The sequence below is a fragment of the Balaenoptera physalus genome (assembly GCF_965194825.1).
Source record: "Balaenoptera physalus genome assembly, chromosome: 9".
In the NCBI taxonomy this organism is placed as follows: Eukaryota; Metazoa; Chordata; class Mammalia; order Artiodactyla; family Balaenopteridae; genus Balaenoptera; species Balaenoptera physalus.
In genome coordinates, this window is record NC_138888.1 from 25,424,109 (window position 1) to 25,446,572 (window position 22,464).

The window sequence follows — 22,464 nt, forward strand, 5'->3', positions numbered from 1 at the left end:
CACCCCGTTCTCTTCCTGCTCAAGGGCTACATTTTTTGGCAATGAATGCACTTCTTCAGTTTACAAGTGACCTCCTTCTCATGGCACCAGCTTGTATGGTGCTTTGAGAACACTTCCTTCCCCTGGGCTTTTTTTCCAGGTCAGGTTCTTTGGGAAACAGACTCTGATACTCTGTCTGTAGAAGGTTTGCTGAGGAGTGAGTGCTTGGGGTTGCTACTTGGGGTTGCTACTTGGGGTGGGGTAGTGAGGGAAGCAGGACTGGGCAGAATGTGTTGGGATGGCCCTGCAGTTAGTCGTCACAACTGGGCAAGTGGGCGGGACATTTATACCTCCATGTAGACCAGCCATTGTGTGTGGTTGCCTCTAGGGAAGGGCATGTCTTCAGTAAGGAAGTTCCTTTTAGTGGAGGACAAGTCCCAAAGAGGGATTTGGCTGATGCCCGTCGGCCACCAGCCCCCCAGCTGCCGGTGGACGAGGTCAGTCCCCTCACACCCTTCAAACCCAGGGGCCCCACAGGCTGCCCACTACTGCTAGTCCGGGGGTCTCAGCACCCATTGATGCCTCTCTTAACCTGCTCACACCTCTGTAACGTCTTATCTTTGTTCAGTTCTCTTAACTGAACCATCTGAGTTGATTTGTTTCCTTTCAGAGCCCTGACTAATATAGATATTAATTTAAAAATGACATGAATGTATAAATACAAACTCTCATATGTTCAAGAAGGAGAAGTTCAGTGCCTGATGATAGGGAGAACTGACCTGGCTGGGGAGGTGAGGGCAGGTTTAGTCAAGGAAGTGATGTGAGTGAACATCTGAAGGGGGGAGTCAAGGGAACTATAAAGAAGAGAATAAGGGGGGGAGGGGAGGAGGAGGGAGAGACTTTTTTTTTGGCCATGCCACGCAGCATGCATGATCCTCACTGACCAGGGATCGAACCCGTGCCCCCTGCAGTGGAAGCGCGGAGTCTTAACCACTGGACCGCCAGGGAAGTCCCGGGAGAGACTCTTTTAACTGAAGAAAATGTTGAGTCTGTACGGCCCGCCCCACTCTCAGGTGAGGGCGAGAGTAGAGGCTGGAGAGAAAGGCAGGACCACACCTTCAGGCTTTAAGCCCCCCATTAAGGATAATCCTAAAGGTATTGGAAATGCTTTGAAGGTTCTCTAGCTGAGGGCCATAATCAGATTTGCATTTGAGGAAGATCTCTCTGGCTAATCAAAGACCAGTGTCATTTTTAATTTGGGGAAAATTACCACTTGCCTGCCAGTGTCTGTTAAAAGCAGAAGACTCTTTGGTTTACAGATGTCTCCAGACTGACTGGACAGAAATTTCTATCACTTGGCAAATCCCACATATAAACTACAGTATATTTCCTGGACTGAATGTTACATGTTACACCCCACTGTGCCTATTGTGTCTTTTTCACATTATGATAATTTGTTGCATTTTTTCCTACTGGGTAAGTGATACTAATAGTGTATCAACCATGAGACTTTTCATACAATAACAATTTGTACTATGTATCAAAAAGTTGGAAAATACTGTATACTCTATCAGGACTTCTGATTTTGCTTTCCACTAGTTTTTGGAGTCTTTACAAAGTATATAAACTTCTACCACTTTGGTTCTGGAGTTGATTTAATAGGATTTCTCTTTATTCTCTCTTCAAATATGTTAATGGAAAAGTGTGAATACAGAGCGCTAGTCATGGTTTCATGTACAGATGTAGTCTCGGACCTCAGGGCTCCTTTCTGCTTTCTCAGTTCTTGTTGACTGTTGAGCAGAGATCAACAGAGTCAAGGGCAGAGCCCGATCCCTTGCAGAATTTATGAATGGAGGAAGAGGGGTGACAGCTGCACAGAACAACCGACATGAGGGCTGTGACCAGAGACCAGAACACCAGCCTCCCCCATTGTTTCTATCCTGTCACCCTTCCCAGCACCCCCTGCCTCACCCAGAAAGGTCCCAAGCTGGGACCTGGGAGTTTAATATGCCATTGCTTTCTGCCTCTAGTAATTTAGGCATGAAGATTCTCTTGATCTAAATAATTAACCTAAAAACAGTTGATTCTGCCATCTCATTGGGTTAGTGTTACTGGTTTAATTGTGTCCCTTAAAAAGGTATGTTGAAGTTCTAGCCCCCAGTACCTCACACTGTGACCTTCCTTGGCAGTAGGATCTTGGCAGATGTAATAAGTTAAGATGAAGTCTTACTGGAGTAGGGTGGGCCCTTAATCCAGTGTGACTGGTGTCCTTATAAGAAGGGTAGAGACATAGAGACAGAGACACGTGGGGAGAATGTGGCCATGTGACAACGGAGGCAGGGATTGGACTGATGCATCCACCTCTAAGCCAAGAAACACCAAAGATTGTTGGCAAATACCAGAAACAAGAAAGGATTCTCCTCGACAGGTTTCAGAGGGAGCAGGGCCCTGCTGACACCTTGATTTCATATTTCTAGCTTCCAGAATAGTGAGACAATACATTTCTGATGTTTTAAGCCATCCAGTTTGTAATTTGTTATGGCAGCCTGAGGAAACGAATACAGTTGGTGTCAATTTTTATCATAAACCCTGAGGTGAAACCCATATCTATTATCATGTAAAGTTTGAGTCCTTTTTGATAAGATTACTGACTACTATAGGGACAAAAAAGATTTATTGAGCACTGTAGAAAATATTTTGTTTCAAATGGGGCAAATATTTTATTTCCATTAAAGGCAGATTTTAATTTTTACCTTTTGGATACGTATCAAGAAGTAGACATCAACTGTACATCCCCTAGTTGGTTGATGCAGTTTGCTTTCCTTTGTCATTAAGAACATTTCTTTTTTCCATTCACATAACCATAAGTCATTGTTCTATCTCTGAGATTTCATATCTGGTGCCCCCTTCTCTAATCACCACGTTCGTGCCTATTTTTTCTGATATTCTCCTGCAGCCACTTCAGGCCCATTCCGTGAAGTTCTGGGCCTTCCCAGGACTGCATGCTGGAAGCTCTCCCCTCGAACTCAGGCCGTTTACTTATGTTTGTCCACCACATTCTCCAATCCACCTCATACTCCACAGACAGCCTTTTAATGATGACCTTCATCGTGACCTTGATCCCCCTGAAGTTCCCACTGTGTTAATTTGCAACCGTCTGCTCTCTCTGTTCTGGGGCTTCTAGAGTGCAGAAAAGTTAGATCCATGTACCTCTTACTCAAGCCATCCAACTCACCTGAGCTGTCATTCAGTAATTCTTGTATTCTCCACTTGTTGAGTTGCTAAGAAACTCCCCACATTTCCTTTCTTATATCCCCTCCAAATGGATGGTTTCTGCTCCCGTCTTACTGAGATCTAGGCCCTCTGGCAACTTCATTTGTATTCTTGGTCTCTTCCTTCCATATTCACTTAATTGTCTCCAGAATCTTCAATCCCTTGATCACCCACTACTTCTTCCCCTCATAAATTCCTGTATTCAACTGAAGTAACAGAAAAATCCAACCAACAGTTTAGTGCTTCTCAAACTAAAATATTACAATACATCTGATTCACCTGGGGAGCTTGTTGAAACAGATTCTCAGTCAATCTGGGGCCTGCGATTCTATAGTTCTAATGAGATCCCAGGTGATGCTAATGTTCCTGGGCCCCAGACCACGAGGATTTACCCCTTAAGTGCATATGGGGTCATCCTGATGGGGCAAGTGCAGTTTTTGCATGATGGCTTTCATTCTTCTGGGTTGCCTCTCATGGTCTCAAGATCCTGCCACAGTTCCAGATATCCCATCACGATTGGAGTGCATCCAAAGGCAGGAGGCAGGGGTCTGACCAGAGAGATGACAATGAGAGAGTCTTCTCTGTTCTTTCCCCTCTCATCAAGGAGGTGAATATTTCTCGAAGGCTCCCACTTCCCCTTAAAATTTATTGGCTTAGATTTGGTTCACACCTGACCACTCACTGTCAAACCAGGATAGGACAGAAGGATTATGACATCTCAAGAGGCTGGACATACTGGTACACAAGGTGAGTTCTGTCAGCAGAAAGGGGGAGGATGGCCCACTAGGGTGGGCAGTGTCCTGGTTTTCCTAGCGCCATCTTGAGCCAGACCTTGAGCGCCATCTTGAGCCAGTGGTTTTCAAGCACTACTTTGAGGGGAAAAATGTTTTGATAATAATGCCTTATCGAATCCGTTTTTGAGCTTCTTTTCATGGCAGTTTTCTCTATGAATGTTCCATACACACACACCCATACACACACAGACACACACACACACACAGATATCCTCTCTCTATATATATCCTCTCTATTCATATCACTGATATCTGGCTTCTGCCCCCACTGTCATAATGGAATTGTTCTTTTGAAGGTTGCCAATAACCCCTTCCCCACTTACCTCTACCTGCCTCGTTTTGGCCACTTTTTCAGTCTGAAGCCCCGCTACCCTAGGGATTGGTGAAAGCCACCACTCAGATTTCCTCCTCTGTTTTCTTTCAATCTCCTTTCTTCTCCTCTTGCCTGCTGGCTGGGGCCTTTCCCTGACTTGGACCTTAGCTCTCTGCTCATCCATCCTTACACTTAGTCATCTATTAGCTCTTAGGACATCTGTTCTCATGTATTTAAGTATTACCTTTAAGTATTACCTCTACGGCTCCCAAACCTTATCTGAATTCCACCCTCAGATCTTTACCTACCCATCAGATCCTTCTAACTGCATGTCACACCAAACCACTTCTCTCCCAAATGAGATTCTTTTCCTACTTTCCTTAACTTAGTAGGTGGCATTAAATTCTTCTTGGAATAAATTAGCATAGTGTTTTCTGTTATATATATTATTTTACAGGATGTTAATTGGGAAGTTGTGACTGATGCACCAGGAAATGACAGCTATCAGATACCAAAATGAGTTAGGATGGAGACTACAAGGTGGAAATCTCAAAGTATTAAGTGGTTGAGGACTGATGAGATACCTCTTCAGACAGAGGCTACAAAAGAGGTTACTGCAGGGAGGGCTTTGGGAGGAGGGTTTGTTTGGATGGAGCTGCCCGGGGAGTTCTGGCCTCACTCCGCAAGGGTAGGGGCGCTGGCATCTACCACCAAGCCAGGTGAGGACTTTCTCAGAACCCCTGAGCGCGTGCTGTAGGCTCCAAGCTGACAGTGGATGGTGCCAGATTCCCACCTGAGGAAGGGACTGCATCCTATGGGGCAGGGTAGGGGGCCATGTCTGGGAGGAAGTTGTTCTACCTTTCAACCATAAGCTTTCTAGAAATGTGTGAATCTCAGAGACCATATGGGAGTCCACAGTAGGAAGGTCAGCTTGGGGTCATTTTGAAAGGGATTCTGCCTAAAAGGTCTTGCTGGAGAGTTGAGAGGACCCAACAGCGAGAGTCTGTGCGGAGTGGACTCAAGGAAAACCAAGACTGAGAGACTTCCTTGCCAGCGTCTCAGGAAGTATGTTCAAACATTCCCTGTAGGGGCCACAGAAGTGTTCATGAAAGATTTGGCTTCACACGTCCATCAGGCCCAGAGGGTGTGATGCCCTTTTTGTCAGAGTACCAGTACCTTATAAACTTTCCTGCTGCCCCACTCCTCCCTCCCCTTATGATCGTTAGCAAGCTGGCCGGGGAGGATGAGATGGAGGACAAAGCCCTTTGCCTGACTTCTGCCCACAGAAAGCCCTGCTGGGGAAGGGGCAAGATTTTAATTACTGAAATAAGAGCATGTCTTATCTCTAAGTAATAGCAGGATTTTCAGTTGCCTGAGAGAGAACAAAATAGTTATGGGACTGCTTGAGTTGTCATTAAGTGGAAGGGGAAGAACTATCCTTATTGAACTGATTTTTAACGGGGCAGCAGGCAACAAAAATTGAGTTGCTTTTATGGGTACACTCCACGGATCCTGTTTATTCAATGTTCTGGTTACGTGGAGAGCTTAAATTCAGCGTCTGGAGTACTGAAATCATTTTATTAAAAAATTCTATTCATATTGCCCCAGGATTACAAATTAACAAAAATGTCCTTGCTCCCCTTATATTAGTTTATGTGATGAAACCATATTTCTTTGCAGACCAAGACGACAGTCTCAAGGGATGAGAAGGATGAATGCATAAATTAATGAACAATGCTGAACCACAACAGTCTGCTGAAGCAGTTAGTGTTATTCATGATAAAGGACATGTATCTAGACTATGTAAAGACCAATTCCTTCTTAATAACAAAAAGACAATAATCCAGTCTTTCAAAAATGGACAAAATTTCTGAACAGACATTTCTCCACAAATGTATGCTATCTTATTACAAAGAAGAGAAACAAATGGCTAATAAGAACATGAAAAGATGCTCCAAATCATTAGCTTTCAGGGAAATGTAAATCAAACCCACAATGAGATACCACTTCACAACCATTAGGATGGCTAGAATTAAAAAGATAATATCAAGTATTGGTGAGGATGTGGAGAAATTGGAACCCTTATACATTGCTGGTGGGAATGTTAAATGGTGCAGCTACTTTGGAAAATGGTCTGGCAGTTCCTCAAAAAGTTAAACACAATTACCGTGTGACACATCAGTTCTACTCCTGGGTGTATACTCAACAGAAATGAAAACCTATATCCACACAAAAACTTGTACATGAATGTGCATAGCAGCAGTACTTATAATAGCCCCAAAGTGGAAACTCAGCTGTCCATCAACGGATGAATGGATAAATGAATGTGGTATATCCATGCAACGTAATATTATTCAGCCATAAAAGGAACTGAAGCACTTATATAGGGTGTAACATGGATGAACCTGGAGAACAGGATGCTAAGCAAAAGAAGATAGACACAAAGGGGCACATATTGTGTAATTTCCTTTATATGAAATGTCCAGAAGAGGCAGACACATAGAAACAAAAAGATGAGTGAGTATTGAAGAGAACTGCTTTTTTGGTGGAGGGGGGGATAGAGGAGGAGGTGATTAAAATGTTCTAAAATTGTGATGTTTGCGTAACACTGAATATACTAAAATCCACTGAATTGTATACTTTAAATAGGTGAATTATTTGTGAATTCAAAATGTTATTTCTGGTTCCCTGCACCGGGAGCCCCCTGATGGCTGGGATGGAGCCAGCTTTGCTGACTGTATCTTATTTCTAGCCAGTGCTTCACACACAGGCGCTCAACAAATGCTTCTTGAGGGAATCACACACTTTTATACTGTACCTGATGTTTATACGGTGCTTCATAAATTTCAAAGCATTTTTTTCAGGGACAGCAGCAGTTCCTTTGTGCCTCATAATAACCCGAAGGTTGTCAGAGTGGGTGATCTATGAGACTGTTATTTGCCCATACTGTGAAAAATGATCAGCTGTACAAGGGAAAGACCAAAACCCATTTCTATCTATTAACTTTCATCTGAAGGTGCTCCCTTAGGCCTGTTTGTCTTGCATGTCTCCTGTCTCCCAGAGAAAGGGAATCCACTTTGTAGTAAAATCAGCACAGCTCTGGGAGACTGATTCCCAAACTGCAACCCAACAGCACAGCAATTCGGGTCACTTGGGGGGCAGAAACCGAAGAACCGAGATTCCTTTGCTGAGCAAACATAGCGAGGAGGCCAGTGAGATTTTAGCTTCAGGGTATTGGACTCAGTCTCCTCAAATACTTCTAACCAGAAGGTTTGAGTTAGTGGGGCGTCCCATGACCATGATCTCAATAGCATTTAGCTTAAACGTCTTCCAGGCACCGAATTCAGGGTTCTAGGTTCTGGGCCGCCCTCTCCCCCGTCCCCCCCCCCCCACCCTCGCTCCCCACTTTCCCAACACACACACACTCACTCTCTCTCTCTCTCACATGCTTGGGGCAAGAAACCCAGATTCAGCACATTTCTCCAGGACCCTTCCAGATGGAGGGGAGGGAGCCACAGGAGGAGCCATTTTGCTAAGAAAAACTCACTTGAAGCATCTCCAAAAAGAAGTCCTTAGAATCCTCCCCGCCCCCCAGTTCGGACGCGCGCACTCCTAGTCGGCTACAGAACCCCTGGCCACTGGGCGATTTAACGAGGTCCTCTTTTAGATCCACCGAAGCGGCCCGGAAGCCGTGGCCACCTTCCAGAGGGGGACTGGGAGAACCTAGGGGGACCCACAGAGGCCCCGGGGGGTCGCCGGCGAGCAGGGCGCGCTGACCCGGGCCCCGCGGACAGAAGCGCAGGTGAGCAGCCGGAGCTGGGCTCGCCGCCGCCGCCGCCCCCGTGTCTCCGCCCCGCGGCGCCCCACCCCTCCCCGCGCGGGGGCCGGGGGTCGGGCGAGGGCTCTGCCCAACCGCCGGGGGGGGCTTTGACGGGAAGTGGGGCGGCGACGTGGGAACCCCCGGACCGGGCGGCCGTGCCCGGCCCGCCAGGGTGCGTCCAGGCGCGGGGCCACCACCTCCCCGCGAGCGCTGGGCGCGGCGGCCGCGGGAGCCGCAGGTGGTTCCCCGGGCCGGCCCTTTTCTCCTCCCCCTTTCCTTTCTTTCGCCTCCCCTCCCTCTCGCCCGGTGTCGGCGGCACTTCCCCCGCTTCCTCCTCCCTCTCCAATCGGGAGGGAGGGAAGGAGCCGCCGGCTCTTTCCTGCCTCCCTGCAAACTTCAGCGGGACTCGCGTCTCCACTCGCTGCCTCGCCCGCCGCGCCCCCAGCCCGGGAGCTGCTGCTCGAACTTCCTTTGGCCGCGCGGCCCGGGAACCCTGGCGGCTGGAAGGGCGCCGCCGGGCGCCAGGCGGCCGCCGCTCGGACCCTCCGGAGCCCTTCCCCGCGGCTCCCCGGGCGGCCGCCGCTCCTCCTCGCCGCCCGCCCGCCCGTCGGTCCGGCCCGCCCGCCCGCCTCGCCGCTCCCCGGCGGGTAGGAGCCTCCCGGCTGCCCCCTCGGCGCCCCGCCGCCGCCCGGACTTTTCTTTGTGTTGGATGCGGACTGGCGCCCCGCGCCGACGGGGGCCGGACTGAGTGCCGCGCTCGCCCGCGCCGCCCGGCCCGGCCATGCCCTTCCACCAGAGGACCGTGGAGCCCGCGCGGCTGCGCCAGCCGGAGGCGGCCGGGGCGGCGGGCGCGCCGCTCTTCCGCTCGCTGGAGCAGGTCAGCTCGCACGCCCTGGTCTGCCTGCTGGAGCAGCTCGCCGACCTGTCGCGCTGCGCCGGGGACATCTTCGGCGAGCTCGAGGGACAGGCGGCCGCCCTGGGCCGCCGCACCGCAGCGCTGCACCGCCGCCTCGACGCCCTGCACGCCGCCACCGCGCGCCTCGACCACCGCCGAGTGAAAATCCGTGAGTGGCCAGCGGCTCGGGGGAGGGGAACGAGGCGGGGAGGCGCCCAGCCTGCTGCTCCCTCCCGCCCCCTGGCGGCCCCGAGCCGGCTCTCGGGCATCCGCGCGGAACCCCGGAGCCCCGGCCCAGCGCGAGGGTCGGGCTCTCGAGTGGGGACGGCGGGACCCGAGACCCGGCGGCCGTGCAGGTGGCGGGCGCGTGTGGCGCTCTCGGGTTCCGAAGGTTCCTGGCCGCCTCGAAGGAGTGGGCGCCCTGATGGAGTGTGAGAATTGGGCTGGCCCCGTCCCGCTGTCCGCTCCTTCCCTCTTGTTTGTCTGTGTGGGAGGCTGAGAGGAGCCCCGGGGGCGCTGTAGGCAGAGGAGGAGCCGAGGTCGTGGGAGAAGGGTCAGGGAAAGGTAGTCTGTTGGAGAAGCAGGGTACCACATAGGTATGGACTTACGGTGATTCCAGTGCTTGAGACTTCAGGAGGATCCGTTTGTGAAAATCTCTGAGGATCTCAGCGAGCGTTGGGGCTGCATTCACCTCTCTGACCGGTGCTCTTACCTACGTACAAACGAAAGTCCGCTTTTAGTTCAGCGTTTTCTTTTTTGGTGCCAATTTTTGCCTCTTCCCGACCCCCGGCCCCTTCACTGACCCACCAGCTCTTTATAATTCTGGGAGCCTTGACCTCGTAGTGAGACTCGGCATCCCATTCGTCTTTGTCTAACCTCCCCCAACTCTGAAAATCAAGTCTCTGTCCTGAGGTAGTGATCTCTCCAAGCATCTATTTCATTTCAGCAGCTTAACCAGCTCCAGTGAATGAAGTAACTGGAATTTCCTGTTGGCCCAAAGTAGAGAAACTTTCAGTGTGATGTTTATGTGGTTTCTCCCCTTTTGGTACATGGACTTGGTCATATTCCTCAGTGTAAAGAGTAAAGTGGAGATGGTTGATGCATTGCAGGGTGGGAGGGGAGGTGTTGGTGTAAAACACGCCTAGATTTCAGCAGCTGTGGATGAAATACTGTCTCTCTTAGAATCACTTCATATGCAATCTTGAATAGCTGGTTTACATTTTTTTTTTTCATCCTTGCTAGAAAAGCTTAGCTATATTTTACCACTTTACAACTGAAACAGTTCAAGTTTTTAGTACTTTAATACTGGTGAGATTGTTTGCTGTAATACATCTTTCTCCAAGTTGTGAAGTTATGTGATGGTTTTACATTTTACAGTTCATCTCTCTGATATTGCTGTCAACACATCCTTATAAGTTGTGGGCTGTTCTCAACCAGGGAGAGTTCCCCCCATTCCTCCCCCACCAAAAAAAAGTTAGAAAGGGGGAAAAAAAGTCAAAATGGTCTCATAAAGTTGTTGGACATAACAAGAATATATCTACTTAATGTGAATACTGACCTCATGCATCAGGATATACTGTCTTAGTGGAATGTCATTGTCATCCCAGTAATCACTAGATGCTTCTGTGCCTTTCCCGTGTAGAGTGTCTGTGTGTAGGTGAAGGAGAATTTCACCCTTGAGGAATGCTGTGATGAGGCAGATCTGACTGCTAGGTGAACTGATCTATTGTGGGAACTGAAAGACAAGAGAAAACTCCCTGGAGGTCAAGAACTCCTTCTTTTGCCAGTTTTGTTTTACATTTGAACATATCACTTTTCTCTCTTTTCATACATATGCACCAATAGCTAAGGTTCATAGTCAAAATCCCCCAAGTTCCCTGAATTAACTAAGGTTGTCCTAATTAGTGACTGAAGTAACTCTCTTCAAAACTTTTCACAAGTTTCTTTGAATCTTTGGCTTTGATTTCATACTGGAAAACCTGGCTCATCCTTCTTTTTAATGATGGAGAAGGAAGGCTTTTATTAAATATAATTATGTCTGAGAGTGGAAGTACACATATAGAGAAGAAAGCTGAACTATAAAGACATGGTGTTTTTGTGGTTTTTCACCTCACACACTTAACTTTTTTATATGCTAAGATGCATTGCAACACTATGCATTCATCTTATTTAGACTCTGTTAGGATTCTTTTTTTTTTTAAATGTCTTGTTCCTGTGTAAAAGCTACATTTTGAAGTCATTTTGGTCCCCTTTTAGGCAGGTCTAGAGAATAACATGCTACATTAGAATGGACGCATAGACTTTTAGACTTGAAACTGCCTGTAAAGGACATCTCTTTCATTAACTCTTAACAAGGGAGGAAATCGAGTCCAAGAGAGTTGAAGTGATTCGCCCCAGGTTAGGTGGTGGGCTAATGGCACAGCTGGACCTGGAGCCCAGACCTGATTGACTCGCCTCCTGTCCCACTGCATATATCCTGCCCCTTTTAGGGTCACGTGGGAATGGGGAACAATTTAGATACATTACATAAACAGTCCCAAGGATGACAATGACCATTTAATTTCATCCTTCTTGTCAGATAAACCTTGTAATGAGTCTCCCAAGGAGCAAGTAACAGAACTGAACAGTTTATCAGAAGCCAGAGTGCAGCAGCAGTGTATATTTCACTGCCTGATGGGTCTCTACTATAATCAAGGGTGTGAGTGGAGCTGTTTAAAAAACGTATACACTTTTATCTTTCCAATACAGAAACAGCATTTTAGTCCTGTGGACGAGCCTTGCCTCAATAATTCTGAGAAGTATTTAGTCAAGTTTGCCATTCCTCAAAATCTCATAGGTAGTCATCCAAAATAATTTTTTTGTTATAATTGGGGATAACATACATCATTTTTTCCCTCCTGCTTATCCTTAAAGACTCCCCTAATGCTTCCCCCAACACCACCAGGTTGGAGGGAGGGTTCCCATGGCATCCAGTATAGGCATCTGTTCGGTCCCTCCATCCCCACGTTTACCAGTGTGGGCTGAAATCCTCTATTCATTTCTGCTCCCCTCTGCTAGATAGCAAGCTCCTGAGGTCAAGGATGGCTGCATCTTTGTTTTTCCAAAGTTTAAAACAGTGCCTGGAATGCGACAGCTCAATCGATATTTGAACTGAACTAATATTTAGTTTCCTAGTGCTCAGTGTCAGGAAGAATAACTACAAAAACCTTTGGGAGGGACTGTTACACTGACTGCTGCAAGTCTGCATGAACAAGACAATTGCTTTTATTTTATTTTATTTATTTATTTTTTTAAAAGGAACATTTTGTTTACTTATTTTTGGCTGCGTTGGGTCTTTGTTACTGTGCATGGGCTTTCTCTAGTTGCGGCGAGCGTGGGCTACTCTTTGTTGCAGTGTGCGGGCTTCTCATTGCAGTGGCTTCTCTAGGTGTGCAGGCTTCAGTAGTTGTGGCATGCGGGCTCAGTAGTTGTGGCACACGGGCTTAGTTGCTCCGCGGAATGTGGGGTCTTCCCAGACTAGGGATAGAACCCATGTCCCCTGCATTGGCAGGCAGGTTCTTAACCACTGTGCTACCAGGGAAGTCCCGACAATTACTTTAAAAACAAATGAAAGAGTAAACTTTCTGCCTCTTTAAGGTTATGAGTATACTTCCATAAAAGTCAAATGTCGTTAATTCTGCTGACAAAATAAGTTCCCATTGAGAATAGTGACAGTGGCCAGAAATCTGGGTAGTTACATCTTGGCTCTGTAAGTAATCGAAACAGACTTTTCTATACAGAAATCAGTAGACACTCGATCTAACAGCCCTGTATTATTTTTAAACCCTGAGTGATTTGTTTCTTTTTATAATTAATAATAACATTATACTATGTAGCACTTTTATAACTGAAAGAATGTTTTTCAATTCTTGCGAGGTAGGAAGGCCAGGTTGTAGTATATCCGTTTTATGGACAAAGAAATGGAAGTTCTGGAATTAGTAAGAGGTATACATATACAGACATAGAGTCTTCTGATTTCTAGTCCCAAACTTCACCTTAACAGTGCTTCCTGGGTGAATACGAAATGTGATTGTCGAAACAGAATCGGAAAAAAGATGATTTGCTGGCTTTTTTCCCTTATAGTTCCAGAAAAGCAGATTTTTCTCCTCCTTAGATTCTAGAAGTGTTCTAAGTTCAGGGAGGTTTGTTGTGTTGCACGACTGTAGGGGCACCGTTCACACCTTAGTGTATGTTAACTGTGCTTCCGTGGGGTTGGCGCGGTACTCAGCATGGGCACCCGTACGTGATGGCCTTGGTAGAATGTATACAGTCTTCATAGGTGAGATAAATGGCATTCAGGGTAGCTTGCTGGCAGAAAGATCGTATGGGCACTATTTTTGCATAAACAAGGTATGCGTTTGTATTGTCTCTACTAGGCAGACACTATAGCCTAATACTTTCTGGGTGGTGCTTTAAGTGTCAAGCTGCATTGTCCTACCTCACAATGACTGACCCAACCAGAGGGTTGGCTGGTCCTGATGTCAGAGTATCTTTGCTTTTTTCTCAGAGTGAGTAGTCTTTCATGCAAGGTGCTTGTCAGAGTTGGGAAGACAGTACAGACTTCACTGCACTCTTAAGAACAGGTTGTGTGATTGTTTTTGTGCCTGCCTGCCTGCTGATAAATGTTTGTTATTTCTGGTGACATTGGCATAAGACTTGCTTTCATTGAAACATACCACATGCTGGGGAGGATGTTGGTGTGGAAATGAGGTCTCCACCCACCTCTAATCCCTGGATGGTCCCTAAATGTACTAATAGAAACTGACAGCTGAGCGGCCAGATTGCACCTCAGGTTTAGGCGGCCGCAGGAGATGAAGCAGTGTTTCCCATACTTGCCTGGCCTTAAGAACTGCCTGGAACTCTCGTTTAAGTTACGGATTCCCAGACCCTTCCAAAGCTTGTTGAGCCGGAGTCTCCAGTATACTTAACAAGTGCCCTTGTGTTCTTAGAGGACCGGGAAGAGTGCTGAAATAGACAGGAAAGCTCATTGGGTTGAGAATTGGGAGACTTGAGTCTGGCTTCACCTCTGCCATTTTCTAATGCAGATTTGGAGCAATGTATTCAAAACCTCCTTTCCTTATGTGTAAAATAGAGACTTTGTCTAAAATAACCTCTATGGGCCTTTCCAGTTTTGGCATTTTGAGATGCTAATGAGGGGTTACTATCTGATAATAGTAGTATCTCAGATGACCTTGTAAATACAACTTTGATCAATAATCTCTCTCTGATTCTTATCGTTAGGCATCTAAAAAAGTGTGTCTAAAATCAATTATTTATGACCGTACGGACTCTTTTAACTCATATTTTACCCACATGGAGTGCATGGAGCTTCACATCTTGAGGGGTTAGTCATTTTCCAAACAGATCCGGTAGGTACTTGTTTCAAACTTGCGTATATCCTGCCCACAGTCCATTCATAGCTTCCTCTTCATCTTTGAAAAGTGATAACATCATTTTGGAAAGAGAACTGTTTAAATGCATTTGCCATATGTTAGATTTCTTAAAAAGAGAGTTATTTTTGAAAAAAATTATGAGCATATATTGCTTAAGCCGAAACATCAATCTACTCTTCGACTCCTGGGTACTGAAACTATAATTACTTGGTTTAAAAAGCTACCTACATTTAGGTTGAAATGATTTATTAAGCAACTATCTGGTTTTCCGCTATATGAGAGGAAGAGCCAGTATTAAAATTTCATCTGTACGTATTGTGTTAGGATTGGGACTAGCAAATGAAAAAGCTTACATAATAGGAGAGAAATCTTTGAGAGTCTTAATATTTTGGAAGAAAATTTAGAAACAGAGAAGAATAACACAGTGTTTGCCTCTGGCTATCATTTTAATATGTTTTAAAAATCACATTTTAAGTATAAAATAAAATGGTTTGCACCGAACTAAGCACCTAGTAACTTATTTATTTAACTCTGTTTCTGCTCAAATTGGTTTATATCCTGGAATGAATTAATTTTGCAAGATTTGAAGTTCAAAACCAGCAGGATGGTGCTGGATGATGTTACAGTTGTGGTAGCGGATGTTACATTTGTGCTGCGCGCCTTAGCAGCACTTTAGACAAATGTAGCAAAAGAGATGGAGCATCTGTTTTTTGTTTGTTTGTTTGTTTTAATAGTGCTGCAGTGAACATTGTGGTACATGTCTCTCTCTTTTTTTAAAAAAAATTAATTAATTATTTATTTATTTTTGGCTGCATTGGGTCTTCGTTGCTGCGTGCGGGCTTTCTCTATTTGTAGTGAGCAGGGGCTACTCTTTGTTGCGGTGCGTGGGCTTCTCATCGTGGTGGCTTCTTCTGTTGTGGAGCACGGGCTCTAGGTGCATGGGCTTCAGTAGTTGTGGTGTGCAGGCTCAGTAGTTGTGGCACACGGGACTAGTTGCCCCGTGGCATGTGGGATCTTCCCCGACCAGGGCTCGAACCCGTGTCTCCTGCATTGGCAGGCGGATTCTTAACCACTGCGCCACCAGGGAAGTCCGGAGCATCTGTTTTTGAATGAGGATTCTTCTGAGAAAAGGCCCTGGAGGACCCAGCCTCAGTCCCTTTCCTTGTGAATTAAATGACATGTCTGTGAGAGCATTTAGCATCACTCCAACAAAAAAAATGACATCAGTGGTATCAATATCTAGGCAGCAGCACAATTCCCGTTTCTGGTATTGGGCTGTCTTTTCGGCAACTTTGTATTGTCTGATAGTGAGGACAGCTAATGTCAGAGCACTTGCTATAGGCCAGACACTTTACTATGTACAAGAGCTCCAGGAAATGGATACCATTATTATTTGTGTTTGGCAGATGATGCAGCTAAGCCACAAATCATTTGTTTGTCTGCATTCACAGCTAGTAAGCAACAGAGCTGGGACTTGAACCCAGGCAGACCTGTGTCCAGAGCCTGTCCTAACCATTCTACGGTACTGTCTCTCAAGTCATGATATTTTATACTCAGATGAGGAAAGCTGATGCTAAGAGGATATGGCAGAAACCTGGCAAATGTCTGGTGGGGGCGGACCGGGGGAAACTCTTAAGTCTTTTGATCTTCTCCCTTTTCCTTCTTTTTTGGTTTTGAAACCTCTCAAACTATTAGCATATAGGCAAGAAATTTGAGACATGCCTCTGAAGTACTTAGCACAGTGCTTGGCACACAGCTAATGTGTATTTAGCCTTTGCTGTTGTTTTGATGACAGTGAAGGCTGAGTTAGCATCTGAGGGTCCATGGATGTTCATGTACTACTGCAGGGGGCCCAGTCCATCTGAGGCCGCTCACTGAAGCCTAGAAGATGAAGCTTTGGTCGGAGATAAACGTATAGATACTTCTCATTTGAAAACCAGAGAGTTCTGCCCAGGATCTTAAAGTACATGTGATTCCTGACAGGAAGGTGGGAAGGGTGGTGGTTTCTTTCTGCCTCCCAGGGGTCTGGCCTGTGGAGCTGGGGTTGGAGGAGCGAGCCTTTCTCCCGGGGCCTTTCTGAGGATGTCTGAGAGCCCTCTTCACCTCCATTTCCTCCTTTCTCCTTGTAGCAACTGCAGACCCAGCTCAGCTCCCACTGGGTTCTTAGCTCTAAGAGCGTCCCCTTTACCCCAGATGCCCAGGGAGCTGTCAGCACCTACCTGATTTCACATCCCCACTCAGAACTTGAGGGGAGCTGCTCAGACCTCAGCTTTCCCTGGGCATCATCTTGGGACACAGAGCAGTTGTTAGCACTATTTCATTCACCTCGTGTTTCCCACACTTTCTGAGTTATCAGATGCACCTGGACCCTGTTTAAAAACAGATTCCCAGAGATTCTGGAGACTCTGAGTCAGCAAGTCTGGGGTGAGGCCAGGAACACGCCTGGCTGACAAGTACCCCCAGGTCATTCTGATTAACCGAGTTTTGGAAACACCAGTCTGTGCTACGTGTTAGGAATCTGGTCCATTGAAGATGGCGGGCTAGTCCTGCATTCATGAAGTGTATTTGGGGTTATTCTGCTAGTGGTGAGTTGTGAGGGGTACAAGAGGAACAGGGTCCTTCTTCAGGTACTTTACCGTATGGTGTCAATGATTCAATATGTAAGTAAATATTAAGGAATTAACCATTATTGACAACATCATTTCCTCCCTTCTGGAATAAGATTTTTTTTTCCCCTGTGGGATGGTGGGAATTTTCTTCCATTAGTATTCTTTTATTTTCGCTTATTCTTCTGATTTGTTTCACAAGAAATTACCCACCCCCACCCCCAGAGGAAAGCAGTGTCTTGCTTGGGGAGAACAAACAACTGTTTCTGGTTATTCTGCAGGGAAATCCTCTCTTGTTCTTTCCTCTACTTTTTACCCCTTCAGATTAAAAGCTGGTAAAGTACCGTGTGGGGGATTGTGCAGTAACTGGCTGATTAAAACGGCAATAACACACGGTAAAATAAAATGCGGGCTGGCTACATGGCTATATTAGACATCCGACGAAATGTTCTGAGGACTCGGAGAGCACAATGTATATATAGCAAAGGAAATCGAGTTACGTGGAGGCTATGCTATGCACAGCCAAGTTATGCCTGACTATGTTGGCATCTGAGAACGACCGTTGAGGCGCTCTGCCATCTCCCCGCTGATGGTCTGGCTGCGGTGACCACTGTCTAGGCAAGGGCGCCGCCTTCCATCTCTCAGGATGTTCCAGCTGTACTTAGCTAGCTGGTGGCACCTCAGGGAGCTCCAGGTAGCCTGACTCTACAGCTGGGATTCTTTACTTCTGCATTATATGAGGGCTAAGGTTGGTGGAAAATCATGATGCATTCCAAAGAATCTTAGCATAACTTTTCATTTAATTTATTGAATAGGCAATACATTTACATGGTTGAAAAAAATATATACAAAGTTATGCATTGAAAAGTCTCACTCCTGCTTCTGTCCCCTTTCTGCCTTGTCCTTCCCCACTGCACTAGAATAACCACTTTATTAAATTCTCTGTATTCTTCCAGAATTTCTTCATGCAAACATAAAAATGTTAATTTATGTTATTTTCCTTTCGTTTGCTATCTATCAATATATAATTTCTGGATTGTCCTATTGCCTTTCTTTATTTGTATATGTGATCCAAAGTGATTATTTTCATTATTTTTCTGTATGTCTTTTAAGCCGGTTTCTTTTTTATTTGTAAAATCGAAGTTAACTCTTTTTTTTTTTTGTCAGAGAATGCAGTTGATTTGGGAAAAACAAGATTAATTAATCTTGAAATGGATTGTTAATCTAAGCACCTTCTTAAATGTTTTTTATTGCCAGTGCTTTGATTTAGACACATTTAAAATATGAGCTTCACAAGAGATGATTAATCTTTTCCTGTATTAACAAAGGAAAAGGGAGGAGGGGCTTCTGTTAAATGTTTGTAAGAACACAGCGTAAGTTGAGTTTATTTAAAAGTGGGCATTTTCTGCCTTTTATCTGGATATCCAGCATGCTGCATGTGAATTACTTCCTGACGTGGGAGGGGACTATTACTGATACAGGGCTGCATTTGAATTTTAGTGTGGAATGTTTTACTCTGAGATAGTGACTTCATTAACTAAATAAATGCATATGATCCGGAGGTCTGCTTGGTATTTTAACTTCACTGGCTTGGTTATATCTACCTTGGCTGCAGAGTACAGTGCAGAGTGACACTCATAGACATTTGAATGAAGCAACTATGGACATTTGAGTTATTTTTTTCCTGGTTGTCAGCCTGCTTAAGACCAAAGGTTGGTACTGAATTAGTGTAGAAATGACTAACTTAAACATTATTCATGAGTGTAGACTCAGAAACTTAATCATTGAATTACACAGCCTACTGTGTAGTTTTGTGTAAATAAAAGTACATTAAAAAGCTTTCAGCCTTGGGGCTTCCCTGGTGGCGCAGTGGTTGAGAATCTGCCTGCCAATGCAGGGGACACAGGTTCGAGCCCTGGTCTGGGAAGATCCCACATGCCGCGGAGCAACTAGGCCCGTGGGCCACAATTACTGAGCCTGCGTGTCTGGAGCCTGTGCTCCGCAACAAGAGAGGCCACGATGGTGAGAGGCCCGCGCACCGCAATGAATAGTGGCCCCCGCTTGCCACAACTAGAGAAAGCCCTCGCACAGAAACGAAGACCCAACACAGCCATAAATAAATAAATAAATAAAATAAATAAACCCAAAGTTAAAAAAAAAAGTAAGCTGAAATATTTAAAAAAAAAAAAAAAAGCTTTCAGCCTTGCAAAGTATGTCATCAAACAGTTCTGATTATAAAATTATAATGTATATTCATCATATATTTCAGACCTGTAAAGTACAGAGAATATAAAGAAGAAAAAGTATTACAACCTAGGGAGTGTCCATTTCCTCTTTTTTTTTTTCTGGTTAATAACTATGTATGGCTCTATCTATAAGTATAGCAATAGATAGCATTTTTAACAGAACGGGGAACATCACTGTGGCTATATAATTTTTTGTCCTGATCTTTTAAAACCTAGCTTATATTGTGAGAATTTCCCCCAGGTCACTGACATCCAGAGGCTGTTTTAAATAGGAGAAGCATTGGGGTGCATCTCTCTGACAATCTCTTACTTTGCTTTGGCTCCCAAGTGAAGTCCTTATGATGTTCCCAGGGGTCTGTGTGTTCACACAAGAGTTATCAAGCAGACAGAATTTTTTTTCTTTTCTCCTGGTGCTTCCTAGGGTTTGTTCTGTGTTTACTTATTTGAGAACTTGTCAATGGCACTCATGAGTAGTGTCTAGGAGAGGATGTGTTGGAGTTTTATCTGTTAGTCCAGTGGATTGCTAAGTCTTTGTCATTATCCCCATCTGCTTGAAAAATTCATCATATTTTATGTCTAAGATTGTTTGTCCAATACCACGGTTCTCTGTATCCTTGCAGCAAACAGATCGTTGAGTCAAAAGATAGTTGTCTCCTTCCTTCTTTATTGGTTCTTTAGTTGAGCTGCCTTCCTGTTGTACTAATAAATATTATGTTGCTGTTTTTCCTCTGAAGTTACATTTCTTTTTCCCTTGAAACACAAGTAACATTTCCTTTTTCCCTTCACCAAAATGGCAATTAGAAATCTGTCTCAAGGTTTCTCACCTTGGTGGGCACCTTGTCTTGGCAACATATGGGGTCTGTTTAGATTAAGCTCAACAAGATTTAAAAACAAAGGTCTGTCAACTATCTCTTGCTGCAACTTTGGTTCTTGTTTTGTGGAAAGATGAGGATTAACCTTGTTCCTTTTATTGTAAATGTTGGATGGTTTAGTTGAAAAATGAATAGTCTGTGGAAAAATAGGGGGACGGGGCAAATTCACTCATGATAACGGTGGCAGGGGATGAAGGTGTGTAATGGGTGGGAGAAATGTCTTTGAGTGCCATTAGTACATTTCACATAATCTAAATATATTGCTTGTAAATTGCCCAGTCTGCTTAATAATAAGTATTTACATTAACATTGATGCGATGACTAACATTTGTAGGCTACTTACTGTGGGCCAGTTTCATTAATCCTCATAAAAACTGTGTAAGAGAGACATTACCACCCCCACTTTACTGATTTTACTGAGGGGCACTGAGAGGTAAGGTAATTTGCCCAAGGTCACAGAACTGGTAAGTGGTAGAGACAAAATATGGTATAGGTGAGTTCTGTGTTTAAACATTTTATTTGCATGATTTTAGTTAATTTTTGTGAACTTTTAAGTTCATTTTAATATTGAAAAATTTCTGAATATGCCTAGGGGTTGATAGGTATTTTCTATTTTATTCTGGTTATTTATTTTTTTTTTTTAAAGAAATTCACGTTCTTTTATTTATTTATTTATTTATTTATTTATTTATGACTGTGTTGGGTCTTCGTTTCTCTGCGAGGGCTTTCTCTAATTGTGGCAAGTGGGGACCACTCTTCATCGCGGTGCGCGGGCCTCTCACCATCGCGGCCTCTCTTGTTGCGGAGCACAGGCTCCAGATGCGCAGGCTCAGTAGTTGTGTCTCACGGGCCCAGTTGCTCCGTGGCATGTGGGATCTTCCCAGACCAGGGCTCGAACCCGTGTCCCCTGCATTGGCAGGCAGACTCTCAACCACTGCACCACCAGGGAAGCCCGGCCCTTACTATTTTAAAAAAACTTTTAACTTGTTTTTCTGAGTGTATTTCAAAATTGAAGTGTAAATAAAGTTAAGACTTTGGACTTAATTATTTGTTTGGACCCTAATAGTGTAGTTTCCTGATGAGTGTTCTGGTTAATTGTGTTCTGGTTGATTGAGTTTTCTAGATAGCTGATAATTAGGTTTGATAATTGGGTTGATTGTGGGACTTTAGGATCATTGTTTTGGATATCATGATAATTCAGTTCTGAAGGTCTAGAATATTGGATTAAATTTATTCAGCGTGTTCTCTAAAAATAGTGTTTTGGTTACATTTTGATATGAGTTTTGATGTCATTTTCCACTTTTCAAACTGGGATCAATCAGATAAAATGAAGTTAGTTAGGGGTTTTGGTTTGTTGAGTTCCAATGAGTTGGTTTTATTACACACATAATCTGTAATTTAGAAACCTATCAAGTTACAAAAGTTAATTTGTAAGTTGTTTTGAACTTGTAATACATTTCCTCTTACAAACCATGTTTCCAAAGCATGACCAGGCTCAGGACACAGGGCAACCCCCGAAAAGCCTGTTCAACCTGAAATATAGATACCCAGACCTACAGTGCCACAGGGTCTAATCATCACATGAGAATTTGCTGTGGGAAAATGGATTATAAATGGCAACCAGGATACAAGATCACATTCTTCTGTCCTCTGAACCCTTTCCCTAAGCTGTGTGACACTGGCTTCATCTATAGCATGAATGATTTGAATCAGGCCTCCAAATTCCGTTTTGGAGGGGAGGGAAGGTAGACTTTATGGTTTTGTGATAGCAGGATGTGTGAGTTATAAAGCTTTGGAAGCAGAGGGTAGGGTGGTTTCCAGGGTGCATAGGTGTATGCGACTGAGCATGTTTTAGGTCTTGTGCTTATTTAGCAGGATCTTGGCTGTGGGCACTCATTACAGTTGAGAGGTCCAGGCCGGGTCGGGGAAGGCGAAGCCACCGGCAGCCTTGCAGGTTCACGTGGGGCAATTGGCAACTGTATGCAGAGCATTTCAAGCTGAGTGTTTGTAATAGGCAGCTGCTCATAGTGCCTCTTTTTCTAGGAGGGTTTAAATGGATGAGGGTCAGCAGTTTTATCAGTTTTTAAAACCCACTTATTATAATCATTATTTTTTTGCTTTTACTTACCTGTTTTATATGAGCATGCATTTACATTTGATTTCTGTTCGAAGGTTGTGTGTGTGTGTTTTTTAAATAAACAATATGTAAAGCATTAAAGATCCTTTCCACTTCC

General features: G+C 44.9%; 1 protein-coding gene and 1 long non-coding RNA gene across 10 annotated transcripts in view; one reads left to right on the forward strand and one right to left on the reverse strand.

The window, feature by feature from the left end:
* Positions 1-487: 487 nt before the first annotated feature.
* Positions 488-20,864, reverse strand: LOC309666959. Its single transcript, XR_014267423.1, has 3 exons — positions 9,878-20,864; positions 9,683-9,786; positions 488-4,118 (listed from the first exon to the last, which is right to left on the reverse strand). It is a non-coding gene; the product is annotated as an uncharacterized lncRNA (long non-coding RNA).
* Positions 8,829-22,464, forward strand: part of NHSL1 (NHS like 1) — a 233,874-nt gene continuing 220,238 nt past the window's right edge. For 7 of the 9 annotated variants that reach the window (XM_082474373.1, XM_082474382.1, XM_082474383.1 and 4 more), the window contains exon 1: positions 8,829-9,243. In XM_082474373.1, the coding sequence (XP_082330499.1) occupies positions 8,961-9,243 (283 nt within the window). In that variant the 5' untranslated portion in view covers positions 8,829-8,960. The remainder of the gene's footprint in view (positions 9,244-22,464) is intronic. The other 2 variants (XM_082474377.1, XM_082474384.1) reach the window with 2 other exon arrangements.